This window comes from Phoca vitulina, unplaced genomic scaffold, assembly GCF_004348235.1.
Source record: "Phoca vitulina isolate PV1807 unplaced genomic scaffold, GSC_HSeal_1.0 scaffold9, whole genome shotgun sequence".
Taxonomy (NCBI): domain Eukaryota; kingdom Metazoa; phylum Chordata; class Mammalia; order Carnivora; family Phocidae; genus Phoca; species Phoca vitulina.
The window spans coordinates 16,660,730-16,675,374 of record NW_022589712.1 but is presented as its reverse complement, the minus strand read 5'-3'; the positions used below and the strand labels follow the sequence as shown (position 1 = coordinate 16,675,374).

Sequence of the window (14,645 nt, the reverse complement as noted above, 5' to 3'; positions counted from 1 at the left end):
AAAATCTTAAAAAAAAAAAAGGAATAAAGTATTTTTCAATTAAAAACCGTGTTTTTTAGACATAATCCTATTATACACTTAATAGATTACAGTATAGTGTAAATAACTTCTATGTGCACACTGGGAAACCAAAATACTTATCTGACTTTGTTTACTGTGATACTTTATTGTGGTGGTCTGGACCTGAACCTACAATATCTCCTAGGTATGCCTGTGTTGTGTCAGACTCTCTGGAAGTGGAAACCCTGAATCCACATTTTAATAAGTGCCCCAAGAGATCTTTAGGTATACTAGAGTTTGAGAATAACTGGTATGGCAGAGAATGCCAGCTTTGTAATCAAATATATCTGTGTTCAAATTCTAGCTCCACCAGTTATTAGCTTTGTGATAATGGGGGAAAGTTACCTAGCTTCACTGTACATCAAACTATCTTATCTGAAATATAAAGAACACATGACTTATTTGAAAGGCTAACTGTGAATAAATGAAATAACATGTGTAGCCTCTAATGTGCTTAGGACACATGAGCACTCAACATCTAGCACCTATCATAAAATACAATCAAGAATTGAGAGTTACAGGGGCGTCTGGCTGGCTCAGTCGGTTAAGCGTCTGCCTTTGGCTCAGGTCATGATCTCAGGGTCCTAGGATCGAGCCCCGCATCGGGCTCCCTGCTCAGCAGGGAATTGCTTCTCCCTCTCCCGCTCCCCCTGCTTGTGTTTCTGCTCTCACTAACTCTCTCTCTCTCTCTAATAAATAAAATCTTTAAAAAAAAAAAAAAGAATTGAGAGTTACAAATGACAATGTGAAACTGAAAAACACCTGAGCAATGTCTTCCTTAGTGCAAGGTTCTCAAACTGATTAGGGGGCAAAGGACCTGCAAGTCAGTGTTTTTTGTAGAATACTATTATACACTCACATGTTTAAGTCCACAATACAAACTAGAAAATCTATTACGTGAGTGGAATAGAAAAGTGACATCCATCTGATACCTGTCAGTAAAAAATATGCAGTGAAACTAAGCATGATTGGCTGGGTAGAGCATTTCAGTAAACATCACTTTCACTAATTGTTCATTTGCCAGCTCCAGGTAATAGGAAGCGGAGGGAAAAAGTGCCGAAGACAAACCTAAAATATGGGTGTCTGGTTGGCTCAGTTGGTTAAGCGACTGCCTTCAGCTCAGGTCATGATCCCGGAGTCCTGGGATTGAGTCCTGGGATCGAGTCCCGCATCGGGCTCCCTGCTCAGTGGGGAGTCTGCTTCTCCCTCTGACCCTCTCCCCTCTCATGCTCTCTCTCAAATAAATAAATCTTTAAAAAAAAAAAAAAAACCTTAAAACAGAGAACATTTTATCCTTTTCTTCCTGTGAATTAAAAAGCCCATTTTTCATTTTAACAATTTTGATGAACAGCAGTATTCTGTGATAGCCTGTTTGAGAACCAGTGTTTTAATCTAACTCCCTCACTTTACATTAGAAAAATCTGAAGCCTAGAGAGGTTACTTTTTTTTTTTTAAGATTTTATTTATTTGATAGAGACAGTGAGAGTGGGAACACAAGCGGGAGTGGGAGAGGGAGACGCAGGCTTCCCGCTGAGCAGGGAGCCCGATGCGAGTTCGATCCCAGGACCCTGGGATCATGACCTGAGATGAAGGCAGACTCTTAGCAACTGAGCCTCCTGGAGCCCAAAAGGTTATTTTTTCCAAAACTACAGATAGTGGTGAAGAGAGAACGAGAGCTCAGATATTTCAATTCCCAGCTCCTTCTATAAGATAATGTTGTCTCCACTACTGTAAGCTCATTCACAAAAGCATATTTTTGGGTTATTTCCACCTAAGTTTAATTTATCAATATGGGTCATAGTTACATGATATACAACATAAGAGTTCTAAAAGGTATTCAGTAAAAAACCTCCCGTTCCTGTCTCTCGGCCCCCCAGCGCTCCTAGATATAGCCAAAGCTATTAGTTTCCTGGGCTAATGTGTTTCTTAAAAGGTCTCGACTTACCTTCGTTCAACAGGTACAGGCAAGGACCAGACTTCCCCTTCAGAGGCTGGAAGCTCATGTTGTGCCGCTTTCAGTGGAGTGTTGTCTAGCTTAAAGCTCTCCAGTGTTTTCATAATATCCTTAACATGTTTAGCTTCCACATTTATTTCCTGCCAAACCTGGTTTCAAAGGAGAATATGGCTCTTTAAATATCTGTAACCAATAAATCACTGCCAAGATTAAACCAGGGCCATTTATTAGAGATGTTGGAAACTTCTAGTTTGACATCAGTTATCCCATAAATCACGCCAAAATATTGCTGAAATTTTAAGGATGGTTCATTAAGTTTTTGTTTTCAATTGCAAGAGAAAATGAATTAAATATTCTGACCAATTAAACCATGTTACTAACTTACGGTTCGTATTCAAACTGCATAATATATTGAAGTTAGCTATAACTTTCTTTTCGGAACTTTTGATAAAAATAATCCTTTTGTAAACTGCTTCTTTGATGTTTTTTATGCTATGTTACTGGACTTTTAAAATGATGATGAGAGGGGCGCCTGGGTGGCTCAGTCGTTAAGCGTCTGCCTTCGGCTCAGGTCATGATCTCAGGGTCCTGGGATCGAGCCCCGCATCGGGCTCCGCTCGGCAGAGAGCCTGCTTCTCCCTCTCCTACTCCCCCTGCTTGTGTTCCCTCTCTCACTGTGTCTCTGTCAAATAAATAAAATCTAAAAAAAAAAAAAAAAAAATGGTGATGAGAATGCACTAATTTCATAGATCATTAATGGACTGAAACCCACAGTTGGAAAAATATGGCTTCATATGACAAATGGCCCAAATCACATATAGCCAAGAATTTTTTTAAGCATTCTTGACTCAATTTATAAACAATATATATAAAATATTGAAAAAAAGTTGGTAATGTTTGGTTTTAAAACTAAATGATTTAAGTATCTTTACAAGAAAAGCGTAGACTTTTGGGGTGCCTGGGTGGCTCAGTCAGTTGTGTCCCACTCTCTCGGTTTTGGCTCAGGTCATGATCTCATGCTGTGGGATAGAGCCCTGTGTTGGGCTCTGTGCTCAGCAGGGAGTCTGCTTCCCCTCTTCCTCTGCCTCCCCTCCCCTGCTCATGTGTGCACTCTACTCTCTAAAAATAAATTAATAGGGGTGCCTGGGCGGCTTAGTTGGTTGAGCGTCAGGCTCTGGATTTTGGCTCAGGTCATGATCTCAGGGCTGTGAGACTGAGCCCCACGTCCGGCTCCAACTAAGCCACCCAGGCATTCAGCAGGGATTCTGCTTGAGATTCTCTTTCTCCCTCTGCCCCTCTCCCTCCTGCCCACCCCCTGCCTCAAATAAATAAATAAATCTTAAAGAAAAAAAAGCTTAGGGGCGCCTGGGTGGCTCAGTCGTTAAGCGTCTGCCTTCGGCTCAGGTCACGATCCCAGGGTCCTGGGATCGAGCCCCGCATCGGGCTCCCTGCTCGGCGGGAAGCCTGCTTCTCCCTCTCCCACTCCCCCGCTTGTGTTCCCTCTCTCGCTGTCTCTCTCTGTCCAATAAATAAATAAAATCTTTAAAAAAAGAAAAAGAAAAAAAAAGCTTAGACTTTTAAAATAAAAGTCTCCAGCCCACAGGGGCGCCTGAGTGGCTCAGTCAGTTAAGTGTCCAACTCTTGATCTCAGCTCAGGTTTTGATCTCAGGTTGTGAGTTCAAGCCCCACCTTGGGCTCCATGATGGGTGTGTAGCCTACTTGAAAAAAAAGTCTCCAGCCAATGAACATAAATCTTTCAGTGACAAATTTAAGACTCTTTATGAAATAAAATACTTTCCTCTTCTGGTAATGTAAGGGATATGCAAAGGCAGATTAAGGAAAAAGGTTTAAGTTCAAAGAGGTAGGATATTTCTCTCTCTTAAAGAAATTAAGTACAAAAATGGAATACTATCAAAAAAGCAGTTTAGCAGAATCTGCGGGATAACGTTCTACCGAGAAGAACAGCTCAAAAAGACTATTAAATTCTGTAACTTTTTTTTTAAGGATTTTATATATTTATTTGACAGAGAGAGAGACAGCGAGAGTGGGAACACAACCAGGAGTGGGAAAGGGAGAAGCAGGCTTCTCGTGGAGCAGGGAGCCCGATGCGGGGCTCGATCCCAGGACCCTGGGACCATGACCTGAGCCGAAAGCAGACGCTTAATGGCTGAGCCATCCATGTGCCCCAAATTCTGTAACATTTCTTTCCTCTGTGATGTAGCTGAAACTTGTTAGAAATGCCACCTTCAAGTGGACTTATAAGTTCTACCCTTTCCATCTGTAAATTTGTACTGGTCCCCAGTGACTAACATTCCTCATATGGGATTCAAATATGGTCTGCTTTAGAATATTCTACAGAAAATACTGCAGCCATGAGATTCAGCTGTCATCTGCAGTTTCAATAATGGCTTAATAAAGTCAATTGTGATTTTAACAGGTAAAAAAATGTGATATAGAAAAATATGTCAAAACCATTTTTTTTAACCTATTAGATTCCAACAACTAAAACTGAGTAGAACTCACAATACTGATGACAGTGAATATGGACTATTACTAATATAAATCAAATTTCAAGTAACATTATATACAAATCCACGTAACATGTGTATGGTTGGTTATACACTCTTCATGTGTAACTGCAAAGGACAGTGACGATCTCTTTAAGTCTTCTGAGTACTGAAACCACTAACCACACAGCAGCACAAGTCTCACCTGTTGCCATTTCTGCTGGAGATAGGTATCTTTGACCGAGTACAGATACTTGTTCATCTGGTCAAGAACGCCCTGATAATACACCATCGCAGAGTCATAGTTGCCCAGCAGCGCATACTCACGGGCCAATTTTACATTCTCACTAATCATAACAAGACTCATGCTCAATCGTAAGCTAAAAAAAAAAAAGAAAGAAAGAAATATTATATGTCTCCTAAAAATAAGTATACAAAGACCTTCTCTAAAGTATACTTTGCGGGGCTCCTTCAAGAAGCTCACAATCACACACACTGCACTTTCCATCTCCATTTGCTCAAGCATTTTCTCCTCCTTCAAAGAAAGTTCTTGGTTCCCACAAGCAAACCCCACCCAGCTCAGAGGGCAGTTCTCCCAGCATGTCTACCCTCTGAACTTCTCAGTCTAAAATAAACTCTCCCCCTTCTAAAATCCCCTGGCAGTTTACCCGGACCTTTCACTCAAGGCACCTGTCTACTCTGAATTATAGTTACTCATCTATATGCATCTTATCTCTACCTGGAGAGCAGGATTTATATCTGAAAGGTATGAGACTGTATGCTCAGTGCATGACACAAAAGTCTTTTTTTTTTTTAAGATTTTATTTATTTTTTGACAGAGACAGCGAGAGAGGGAACACAAGCAGGGGGAGTGGGAGAGGGAGAAGCAGGCTTCCCAATGAGCAGAGAGCCCGATGCGGGGCTCCACCCCAGGACCCTGGGATCATGACCTGAGCCGAAGGCAGACGCTTAACGACTGAGCCACCTAGGAGCCCCATGACACACAAGTCTTACTGAGCATCTGAAGAACAAATGCACCATGTCAGATACAGTTTTTGGAAGGCAGTGTGGAACAGCAGAAAGCACATGCGTTTCAAAGTAAGAAAATTCTTGGTTAGAATTATAATTCTGCCACCTTGGTCAAGTCCCTTAACTTTTCTAAGCTTCGGTTTTTCAATATGTAAAACTGAGATAGTAACTACTTCCAAGACTTGCACTATAAGGAATAAATGACTATTTAAAGTACCTAGCATACTACTTGGCAAATAATAGCATGTCAATAAATGCTAACTGCGTCTTCCCTGGAACTTGCTATATATGAGAACCAAGCACAGTCTTTGTATTAGTAGGATATCGATATATGGATGTGGATATAAAGCATCAGAAGTAGGCACTTGATAAATGTCAGCTCTATTGATGTTGACAATTACTATTATTTATTAACTGTACATAGCATAGTGTAGTTGAAAGTCTGAAAGATCTGCATATTTTTGAGAGAGCAGTAAGTTAGGGTTGTGGCTTTCAAAATAAAAAGAAATTTGAAACACATGGTGAAAGAAATGCTCAGAGTTAATATGAAGTTTCAAGCTGGTGGAACTAAAAAATGAAGGAATCGTGAAAAGATCACAGGAAAGCTGAGAAGAGATAGATGCATGAAGGAAAAATTAAGGATCATTTTTTTTTACTCCTTTTGTTTGTCAGTGGGATATTCAAATAGATGTATCTCATAGATGAACAGAGAAAACTTCAACGTGGGGACCTCTCTACCTAGCTTAATTTAATCTAGCCAGAGGCATTTCCTAAAACTGTGGTTTTTGACACCTCCCTCCCTCACCCCACCTATGGTTAAGGTCAAGTGATGCAACAGAGTTTAAGTCCCATAGAGACCACTATGGCTCTTATGTTTTTTATTATTTAAATTCTTCATTCAGAGGTGAGGTTTTCTGTGAAAAAGCATGCCAAGCAAACTTCTTGAGTTTAATTTAATGTAGATTGTTTAGCTGGCACACAGAGCAGGCCAACCAGGAATATCTAACACTACGTGTTACACACAGGACCAAAAAGATTTTCTACCAAACAGACAAAAGATTGTCTACAAATAGACAAGAGAAGGTAATCATATCCACACAGCCCAGAATTAGAGGACTGCATAAATCAAGATTAATGGGAAATGCTGGCGGGCAGAAGAGTTACAAACCAGCACTGCTATCCATACCAGAGCAGAAGAGGGAGGGTACTATGCTCCTCAGGACAGAGATTAGAGAAGATGGGATCACAACCTCAATGGAGAAGCAGAGATGTCAAAATCACACCAACAGCCTCAGGCTTCTGTTCTCGGCCAGTCCTTGGCAGTTCTCATTTCTAACCAGCTAAAGGTACAACTGCTGCACCTCTACCCAGTTAGGTTTGATTAATACATGTCATGTATATTTATTACGATCTTTAAACCCAAACATCTTGAATCTCAGTATCAGGTTCAATTCCTAAGTACAAGGCAAGCCAGGAAGCCAAGATAGCGACTGGCCCCCTTCCCGAAAACCAATCCTAGAAGAGCCACAGTTACTTCGTAGAAGGTTGATGGATCCTAGAACTGAATATAAAGTTCAGAAAAACACTGAAATAATAGATGGTGATTTGGGTCCTAGTGTGTGGGAAAGTACAAGGTAGCTCAGAGGGAAATAGGGCCAGGTTAGAGTTTCTAACTGTGCCTTTTCTGAGGTCTGTTGTCCTGTCATCCTTGCTCACCCTCCCCACACTTTCCACTGCAGGACAGAGAAGCAGCAGTGCAAGCCCAGTCCCTGATGGAGATAGCAGGGTACATCACGGCAAGGCCAGGCCTGGACAGAGTGGGGAGCTGATAAAAACAGAGGTCAACAGGACAGCTCTTGTGAGTGGTCTCCTGCTGCCACTCTCCCACTCAGGTTAGGCTAGATGGTTCTTAGGAAGATCAGTTCCCAGGCTGAGAATCCCTTATGGCACACAATCGGGACATCAGGAAGCGATGAGGGGTGGTTGAAGACAACTGCAGATTCACCACACCCCACCACCATAAGAAAGAGTGATAATAATTGAGCTAAGCTGTCAATTCAGGAAGCTAGAAAAAGACTAACAAAGCAGACCGAAAAGCACAAGAAGGGAGGAGCTAAAGGGCCAAATTTAAATAAAAACTAAAGGGCACCTGGCTGGCTCAGTTGGTGTAGCATTTGACTCTTGATCTCAGGGATGTGCTTTCAAGCCCCACGTTGGGTGTGGAGATTATTTACAAATAAAATCTTACAAAAAGAAAGAAAAAAGAAAGAAAACCCCAAAACACTGGAAAAGACTTAAAAAATCAAACTATGGGTCATTTAAAAATTGAGAAACAAATCTTGGCAAAACTGATAAAGGAAAAGAAAAAAGAACATGCAGGGACGCCTGGGTGGCTCAGCGTCTGCCTTCGGCTCAGGTCATGACTCCAGGGTCCTGGGACTGAACCCCACATTGGCCTCCCTGCTCCGAGGGAAGCCTGCTTCTCCCTCCCCCACTCCCCCGCTTGTGTTCCCTCTCTCGCTGTCTCTGTCAAAAATAAATAAAATCTTAAAAAAAAAAAAAAAGAATATGCAAATAAACAAAACAGAATGAAAAAGAGAAAATAACTAGACGGATCTGAGTTGAAAGAAAATGAAATTTTGGGGGCACCTGGGTGGCTCATTGGGTTAAGCGACTGCCTTTGGCTCAGGTCATGACCCTGGGGTCCTAGGATCAAGCCCAGGATCAAGCCCCGCATCACACCGCATCACGCTCCCTGTTCCGCAAGGGGCCTGCTTCTCCCTCTCCTTTTGCCTGCCGCTCCCCCTGCTTATGCTCTCTCTCTGTCAAATAAATAAAATCTTAAAAAAAAAAAGATAAAAAAATTTTTTTTTAAGATTTTATTTATTTATATGAGAGAGACAATGAGGGGCGAAGGATCAGAAGGAGAAGACTTCCCGCTGAGCGGGGAGCCTGGTATAGGACTCTGGGACTCTGTATGTATGTAGGATCCTGGGACTCTAGGATCATGACCTGAGCTGAAGGCACACACTTAACCAACTGAGCCGCCAGGTGCCGGAAATTTTTTTCTCCTTTAAAAATTTTTCTTCTCTTATTTCCTAGAAAATGGAGTTTTAATGAAAGACCTCTACCTTTAAAAGGCTTCAGGTCCAGAGGATTTTTTATAGGTGGGTTCTACCTACCTTCTAAACAGAAAGTAATTCTAATCACATAAAAGTTGACTGAGAAAACAAGGGAAAAACTGACCAACTCTTTTTAGGAGGCTGGGCTCACCTCAATTTAAATTGAATAAGAACAATATAAAGCCCGTTTTGCTTAGGAACATACAGATGTGGAAATCCAAAATAGGAGCTAAATTTTTCAAAGGACACACACACTCTCTCTGATCAAGAATATTTACTGCAGAGGGGCGCCTAGGTGGCTCAGTAGGTTGAGTGTCCACCTCTTGGTTTCACAGCTCAGGTCATGATCTGGGGATGCTGGGGTGAGCTCCTGAGCTCCGCAGGGAGTCTGCTTGGGGTCCTCTCCCTCCCTTGCCCCTCCCCTGTCCTCTCTAGGATAAATGAATAAATATTAAAAAAAAAAAAAAAAAAAGATTTACTGCAGGAATGCAAGGATAATTTAAGATCAGAAAATCCATCCTTATAATTACCCATACTAATGGACAAAAGGACTTCATATAGAAACAAGTAAAGAGCATAAAGGACAATTCAAGAAAAAGAAAAGCCAAATGGCTAAAAGTACAGATACTATTAACAGATAAATGCAAATGAAAGCAATCAGAAGACCCTCTTATACATTCACCAGATTAAAAACAAATTAGTAACTCCAATAATACTAAGTATTGGCAAGGATTTGGGAAAAAGGAAACCCTCACATACAATTTTAGACATAAACTGGTATAGTTATTTTGGAGAGCAATCTGGCAGTCCTTAGAGAAGTTGCACATGCATATATCCTATGACCCAGCAATCCCACTCTTCTGTAAATATTCCAGAGAAAGTCTCACACAGATCCACAGAGACTTGTTTTGGGATGTTAATGACAGAACTGTTTGAGAAATGAAGGAGTTGGAGGTAATCGATCTAGTCCCTGCTAGAGAAATGGGTAAGAATATGTGCTGGAGGGGTGCCTGGGTGGCTCAGTCGGTTGAGCCTCTGCCTTTGGCTCAGGTCATGATCTCAGGGTCCTGGGATCAAGCCCTGCATTGGGCTCCCTGCTCGGTGGGGAGTCTGCTTCTCCCTCTCCCTCTGCCATTCCCCCACTGCTTGTGCTTGCTCTCTCTCTCCCTCTCTGTCAAATAAATAAATAAAATCTTTAAAAAAAAAAAAGAAAAAGAAAAGAAAATGTGCTGGATGCATACTCTGGAATACCATGTAGAAGATGGAAGCAATTAACAAAATTTACAAATAGCAACATGCACAGATCATCGAAAAACAGGGTTGGGTGAAAAAAAAAAAAAAAGCCTTAGATACAGAACAAGATCTAGATTACAATACCATTTTATAAATTCAAAAAATACATATGCTATACAAAACACTCTTTTGTCAGGGATATACACACATCCAAAAACACATTAAATATATTAGAGTGCCTTGGAGGATTAAGATACAGAAATATAAGTGGAGAAAGAGGATGAAGGGTAAGGAAGAAACAATAAATACTACAGAAAAAGGGTCTTCTATCAATATACAATTAGAGACAGCCTCTGAGATGGCTCTCAGTAGCCTCTGCCCCCTCATTTCCATACCCTTGTGAAATCACCTTCACTTGAATGTGAACTTGTAACAAACAGAATATGCAAAAATAACAGAATGCCATTTCTGAGATTAGACTGCCTCTTGCTGGTCTGCTCTAAGCTGCCTGTACAGAGGCTCACGTGGCAAAGAACTGAGGGAGGCTCCAAGGCCAAAAGCCAGTGAGGAACTGAGGCAGTCAGTCCAATAGTCCAGAGGAGCTGAATCCTGCCATAACCATGTGAGGGAGCCTGGAAGCCGATCCTTCCTCAGTTGAGTCCTCAGACGACTGCAGCCCTGACTGATACCTCGATTACGACCTGTGAAAGACCCTGAATCACAAGCACCCAGCTATGCCACGCCCACAGCCTGACCAAAGAAACAGAGAAATGTTTGTTGTTTCCAGCCACTAAGTTTTAGAGTAATTTGTTATGAAGCAATACAGCTATGAACTGAGGTTTGTAAGTTACTCAAGATTGAGCATTTGAGGTCCAAAAGAAAAAAACCCATGACCTACATAGTGATTCCATGGAGTCATGACCACTGATAATATTCCATCTTAATAAAAGCTCCATGGCCAGGGAGCATGGCTCCCTGTTATTTACTGATAAACCCCCAGCACCTGGAACCATGCCTGGCACACAGCAAATATTCAATCAACGTTTGAATGAAGAATGCCAGGTTTTTGTTTGAATACTAAGATTTCTTATCTTTGTCTAGTTCCTGACCCTCACTCAGCACTCTCACATTCCTTGATCCTCAGCTCATCCCTACCAGAACTGTGACTGCTTCTGCCCCAAGGCTCTAAATGCCCTAGAGTGACACCGAGTCTGGGAAACAATGTTAGAAGAGTACAGCTGGGGTCAGGAGCTGCCAGTACACAGTGTACCTAGATGAGCCTGCATAGCAAGACTCTGTGGTCGTCTCCCTTCTCTTCCTCTTTTCCTCAACTGACTCCCTCCAGATCTTTCTTCCCATCCCTCTACAAAAAAAAATCTAAATCAAGTCGCTACTGATACATAGGTGTCCCCCCTACTTTTTTTTAAGGATCATGATTCAATGTCCCACAATGCATAGAGTTCACTCCAAGCCTTCTTTGAAGGTTCTATGTTACGAATACTTCTTTCTAGTCAGATAAAATTCCTTAGCATCCAATGACTTGACATTTTCTAACAAAAATAAATATAAAGTCAATCCAAGGCCACCTGAAAAATGACCTGAAAAATTTTTGATTATCAAAGAAACAATGTGTTTACTGAAAAATAGTATCAAAATACCCTTAGTTGACTAAATGTGAGACAGAAATAAATTTTCCTATTCTTCTAGTAGTAGTCTCTAAGACAGCCTTCTTTTCAAATGAGTATCAACACTGCAAATTTATGAGACTCCAATTTTCAAGAATATATTCTTATCATTGCTAAAACTACACTGCAGGAGTACAGAAATGAGGTCTACCTGGCACAATATCTGGCAATTTTTGAAGAAATGAATATATTGGAGAAAAGCCTATAGTCAAATCTTAACCACCATGAACAGTAAAGGGCATCTACTCGTTCAATTAACAGAACACTTATAAAAATGATATTGCCCAAAAACTCAGATTCTTGATTAGACAGATTATTAAAGAGAAAAATAACCATATGTGATGCCTACTTTATCTCACAGCAAGCATTTCCTTTACATTATCCTGTCAGAACCAATGTTTCGCTTACACAGCTTATGTATTCATTTTCACTAATGACTAAATCAATTTTTTTAAGCTAAGTAAGGTACAACACGAAATTTTAATTCAAGTAAGAGTCAAAAACTTTAGACAATAAAAAATATTACAGCAAAATTTCTAGCAAGCTTAATAGTTGCTGTGGTGTGGAATCTCTACAAAGAGACTCAGGGTGTCTTTTTCTCCTCCAGAATTAAGGAAAAGAAGTGATTAAAGAGACAGAAAAAGAATAGGCAATAGATCCAAACATCTAAGGTTCTAAGATTCCTACGCTCTCCCAATATGGGGCCTTCCCTATTCCACACCTAAAAAGGATACCATATCCACTTAATTTTTTAAGGAGTTAGACTGGGTTCCACTGATATTTCAGTTTTTACTGTAATGTGCATAGGTCATTCATTCAAGAAGTATTTACAGAGCACCTACTCAGTTGCAAGGAATTGCACTGAAGACAAAAATAAGAATTAAGCCTTTAAATCCTTGAAGTTTAGTAGAAGGGACATCATTTGATCTATCCTAGGTGTATTTTCTTCACTTAGGAGGAAACAAGCATACCATAGTATTAAGCACAGGCAATCAACATCTATGTTAAAAATACTTATCTGTAAAACTGATGTCCTAAAACAAAAACAGATGAACCTCAATCATACATTTTCTTGAAGGCATTTCAATAAATCGAGTGTAACTTTAAAAGTGACAATACACTGTTAAGCAGTGTTCAGAATGTTCATCTCTGGGATATGAAAACAACCATAATGCTAATTTACAGTCAGTCACTAATGATTATAAATACATACAATAAATGAGTGACCCATGACCAATTACAGCATGGAATACATTCTTCTTACCTTTATAATCACTGTATAATAAATTCTCAAGAAGCATGAGAAAGTTATCAAAAGAATGCCTGCTCAGGAAAAAAAAGAATACATATATCTGTATTTGGTAAACTTTGTTTACCCTGAACAAAACAAAAATAAATCAGTGAATATAACAAGTAAAATGTAATTCAAAATCCACGTTCAAGCCGTATCAGTAAACACTACAAGCAAAATCTATTTAGCATATAATCAACATTGACCACATTGATTTGATACATTATCTTTTTAACCAATCATGTACCTAAAAAGAAAAACCTAAACCATTGTTGTAAACAGAAATTCAACAATGCTGTTAGTACAGCAAATTTTACAAGATTCTCTAATTAGTATTTGTCATAACTGGGACACCACTTTCAAAATAAAATGCAGAATCTGTTGTATAATATGCCAAGTACTGAATCTGTAAAATGTAAAAGCTTCTTGAACAACCAAAGCCATAGAGGAGCTTTACATAGCTTTCCACAGTCTAGGAATGTTGGAAATTGATCAGCACTGCCGGTTTTTTAAAAGCATGATACAGTAACAGTAATACAAAATAAAGAGTTCTGACTCGATTCCTGTGTGAGAACTCACTGATTACAAAACTCATCTCCTTTGGAAAAGACAATAGGGCTGCACATTGAGACATTTAGTCCTGTGAACTCTACAAGAATCTTGACACCGTGGTGTTCTATCATTGTGGCAAAGATTCTAAAACATCAGGAATGTTTTCAGCAGTAACTAAAGGTCTGATTTCAAAGAGGAACACATAAATGAATGCTTTCAAGAGAGAAGGATGCAAAATTGTGCTGTTGGAATTTAGTAACTGATATAAAATGGCACTTCGCAGTCAAAAGAAAAAATTATTTTTGATTAAATAAGGGCTGAGACTATCCACTGTAAGGTACTTAAGGATCCACGTTTATCTCTAACTTCGTCACCATATACTATACGATATGAAACAAATGTTTCGAGGGATACATATTTTTAAAAGGTACCAACTCTAAACCAAAAGGGCCAAAAACCTCCCAGAGGACGCCCAGCACCAGAATAAAGAAACATCCTCAACAATATCACACCTACCTAACAAAATGTAAGAAAAGAAGCTGCATCCCATTTCAAGGCTTTCGAGGTTTTTCAGGGGTGAGAATATGGGGCGGGGGCGTGGACGAATTCGGGAGAGAACTGCTCAAAAAAGCGAAGAAATAAAGAGAGATGTGTTTTTCCGACCAGAGACTTCTCTAATGACACAGGCCTAGAAAGGGGATCGCCAGGAACCCCCGAAAGTCCCAGGCTGGACAGGATTCCTCAGGTAGGGGACCCGTCACCTGAGCTACAGGTGTCAGCGACAACAGCGAGGACCTAAGACCTCGGCGCGGGGAAGGGCAGGCTCATGGCAGGATACGCAGACGGCTCTCATTGCCGGCCCCGAATCTCGCCAAGCTGGCCACGGGGGCCGGGGTTCCCCGGAGCGTGAACACTCACCTGTGGCTGCCGAGGATCCTTGGGAAACCGCCCACCGCCAGGCGGAGGGGGACGGCCGTGCGTGGCTCAGGGCGGCTAGGAAGTAGGGCCCTGCCCAGCCCCAACCACTCTGCTCCGTGCTCACGGCCCCAGGACGGCGGTGACCAACCGTCACCAGCCCCCACTGCTGCTTCAGCTCGCCGAGAATTTGAAGGCAAACCCGTCAGGGTCACTTCCGGTGCTGGGGATGGCCTCGGCGATTCCAGCGCACGCGGGGCGACGCCCCGGGAGCGAGGACGCCGGGAGGCGTGCGCG

The 14,645-nt window shown here is 41.1% G+C and overlaps 1 protein-coding gene across 2 annotated transcripts in view; it reads right to left on the bottom strand.

Annotated features, from left to right (window-relative positions):
• KATNA1 (katanin catalytic subunit A1) overlaps nucleotides 1–14,645 on the bottom strand; it is a 33,143-nt gene extending 18,498 nt beyond the window's left edge. Inside the window, exons 1-4 of one of the 2 annotated variants that reach the window (XM_032407677.1) lie at nucleotides 14,352–14,366; nucleotides 12,855–12,913; nucleotides 4,727–4,901; nucleotides 2,006–2,163 (exon numbers count right to left, since the gene is read on the bottom strand). In XM_032407677.1, coding sequence (XP_032263568.1) covers nucleotides 2,006–2,163; nucleotides 4,727–4,888 — 320 coding nt within the window. In that variant the 5' untranslated portion in view covers nucleotides 4,889–4,901; nucleotides 12,855–12,913; nucleotides 14,352–14,366. Of the gene's footprint in view, nucleotides 1–2,005; nucleotides 2,164–4,726; nucleotides 4,902–12,854; nucleotides 12,914–14,351 lie in introns of both variants that reach the window. The other variant, XM_032407678.1, reaches the window with a different exon arrangement.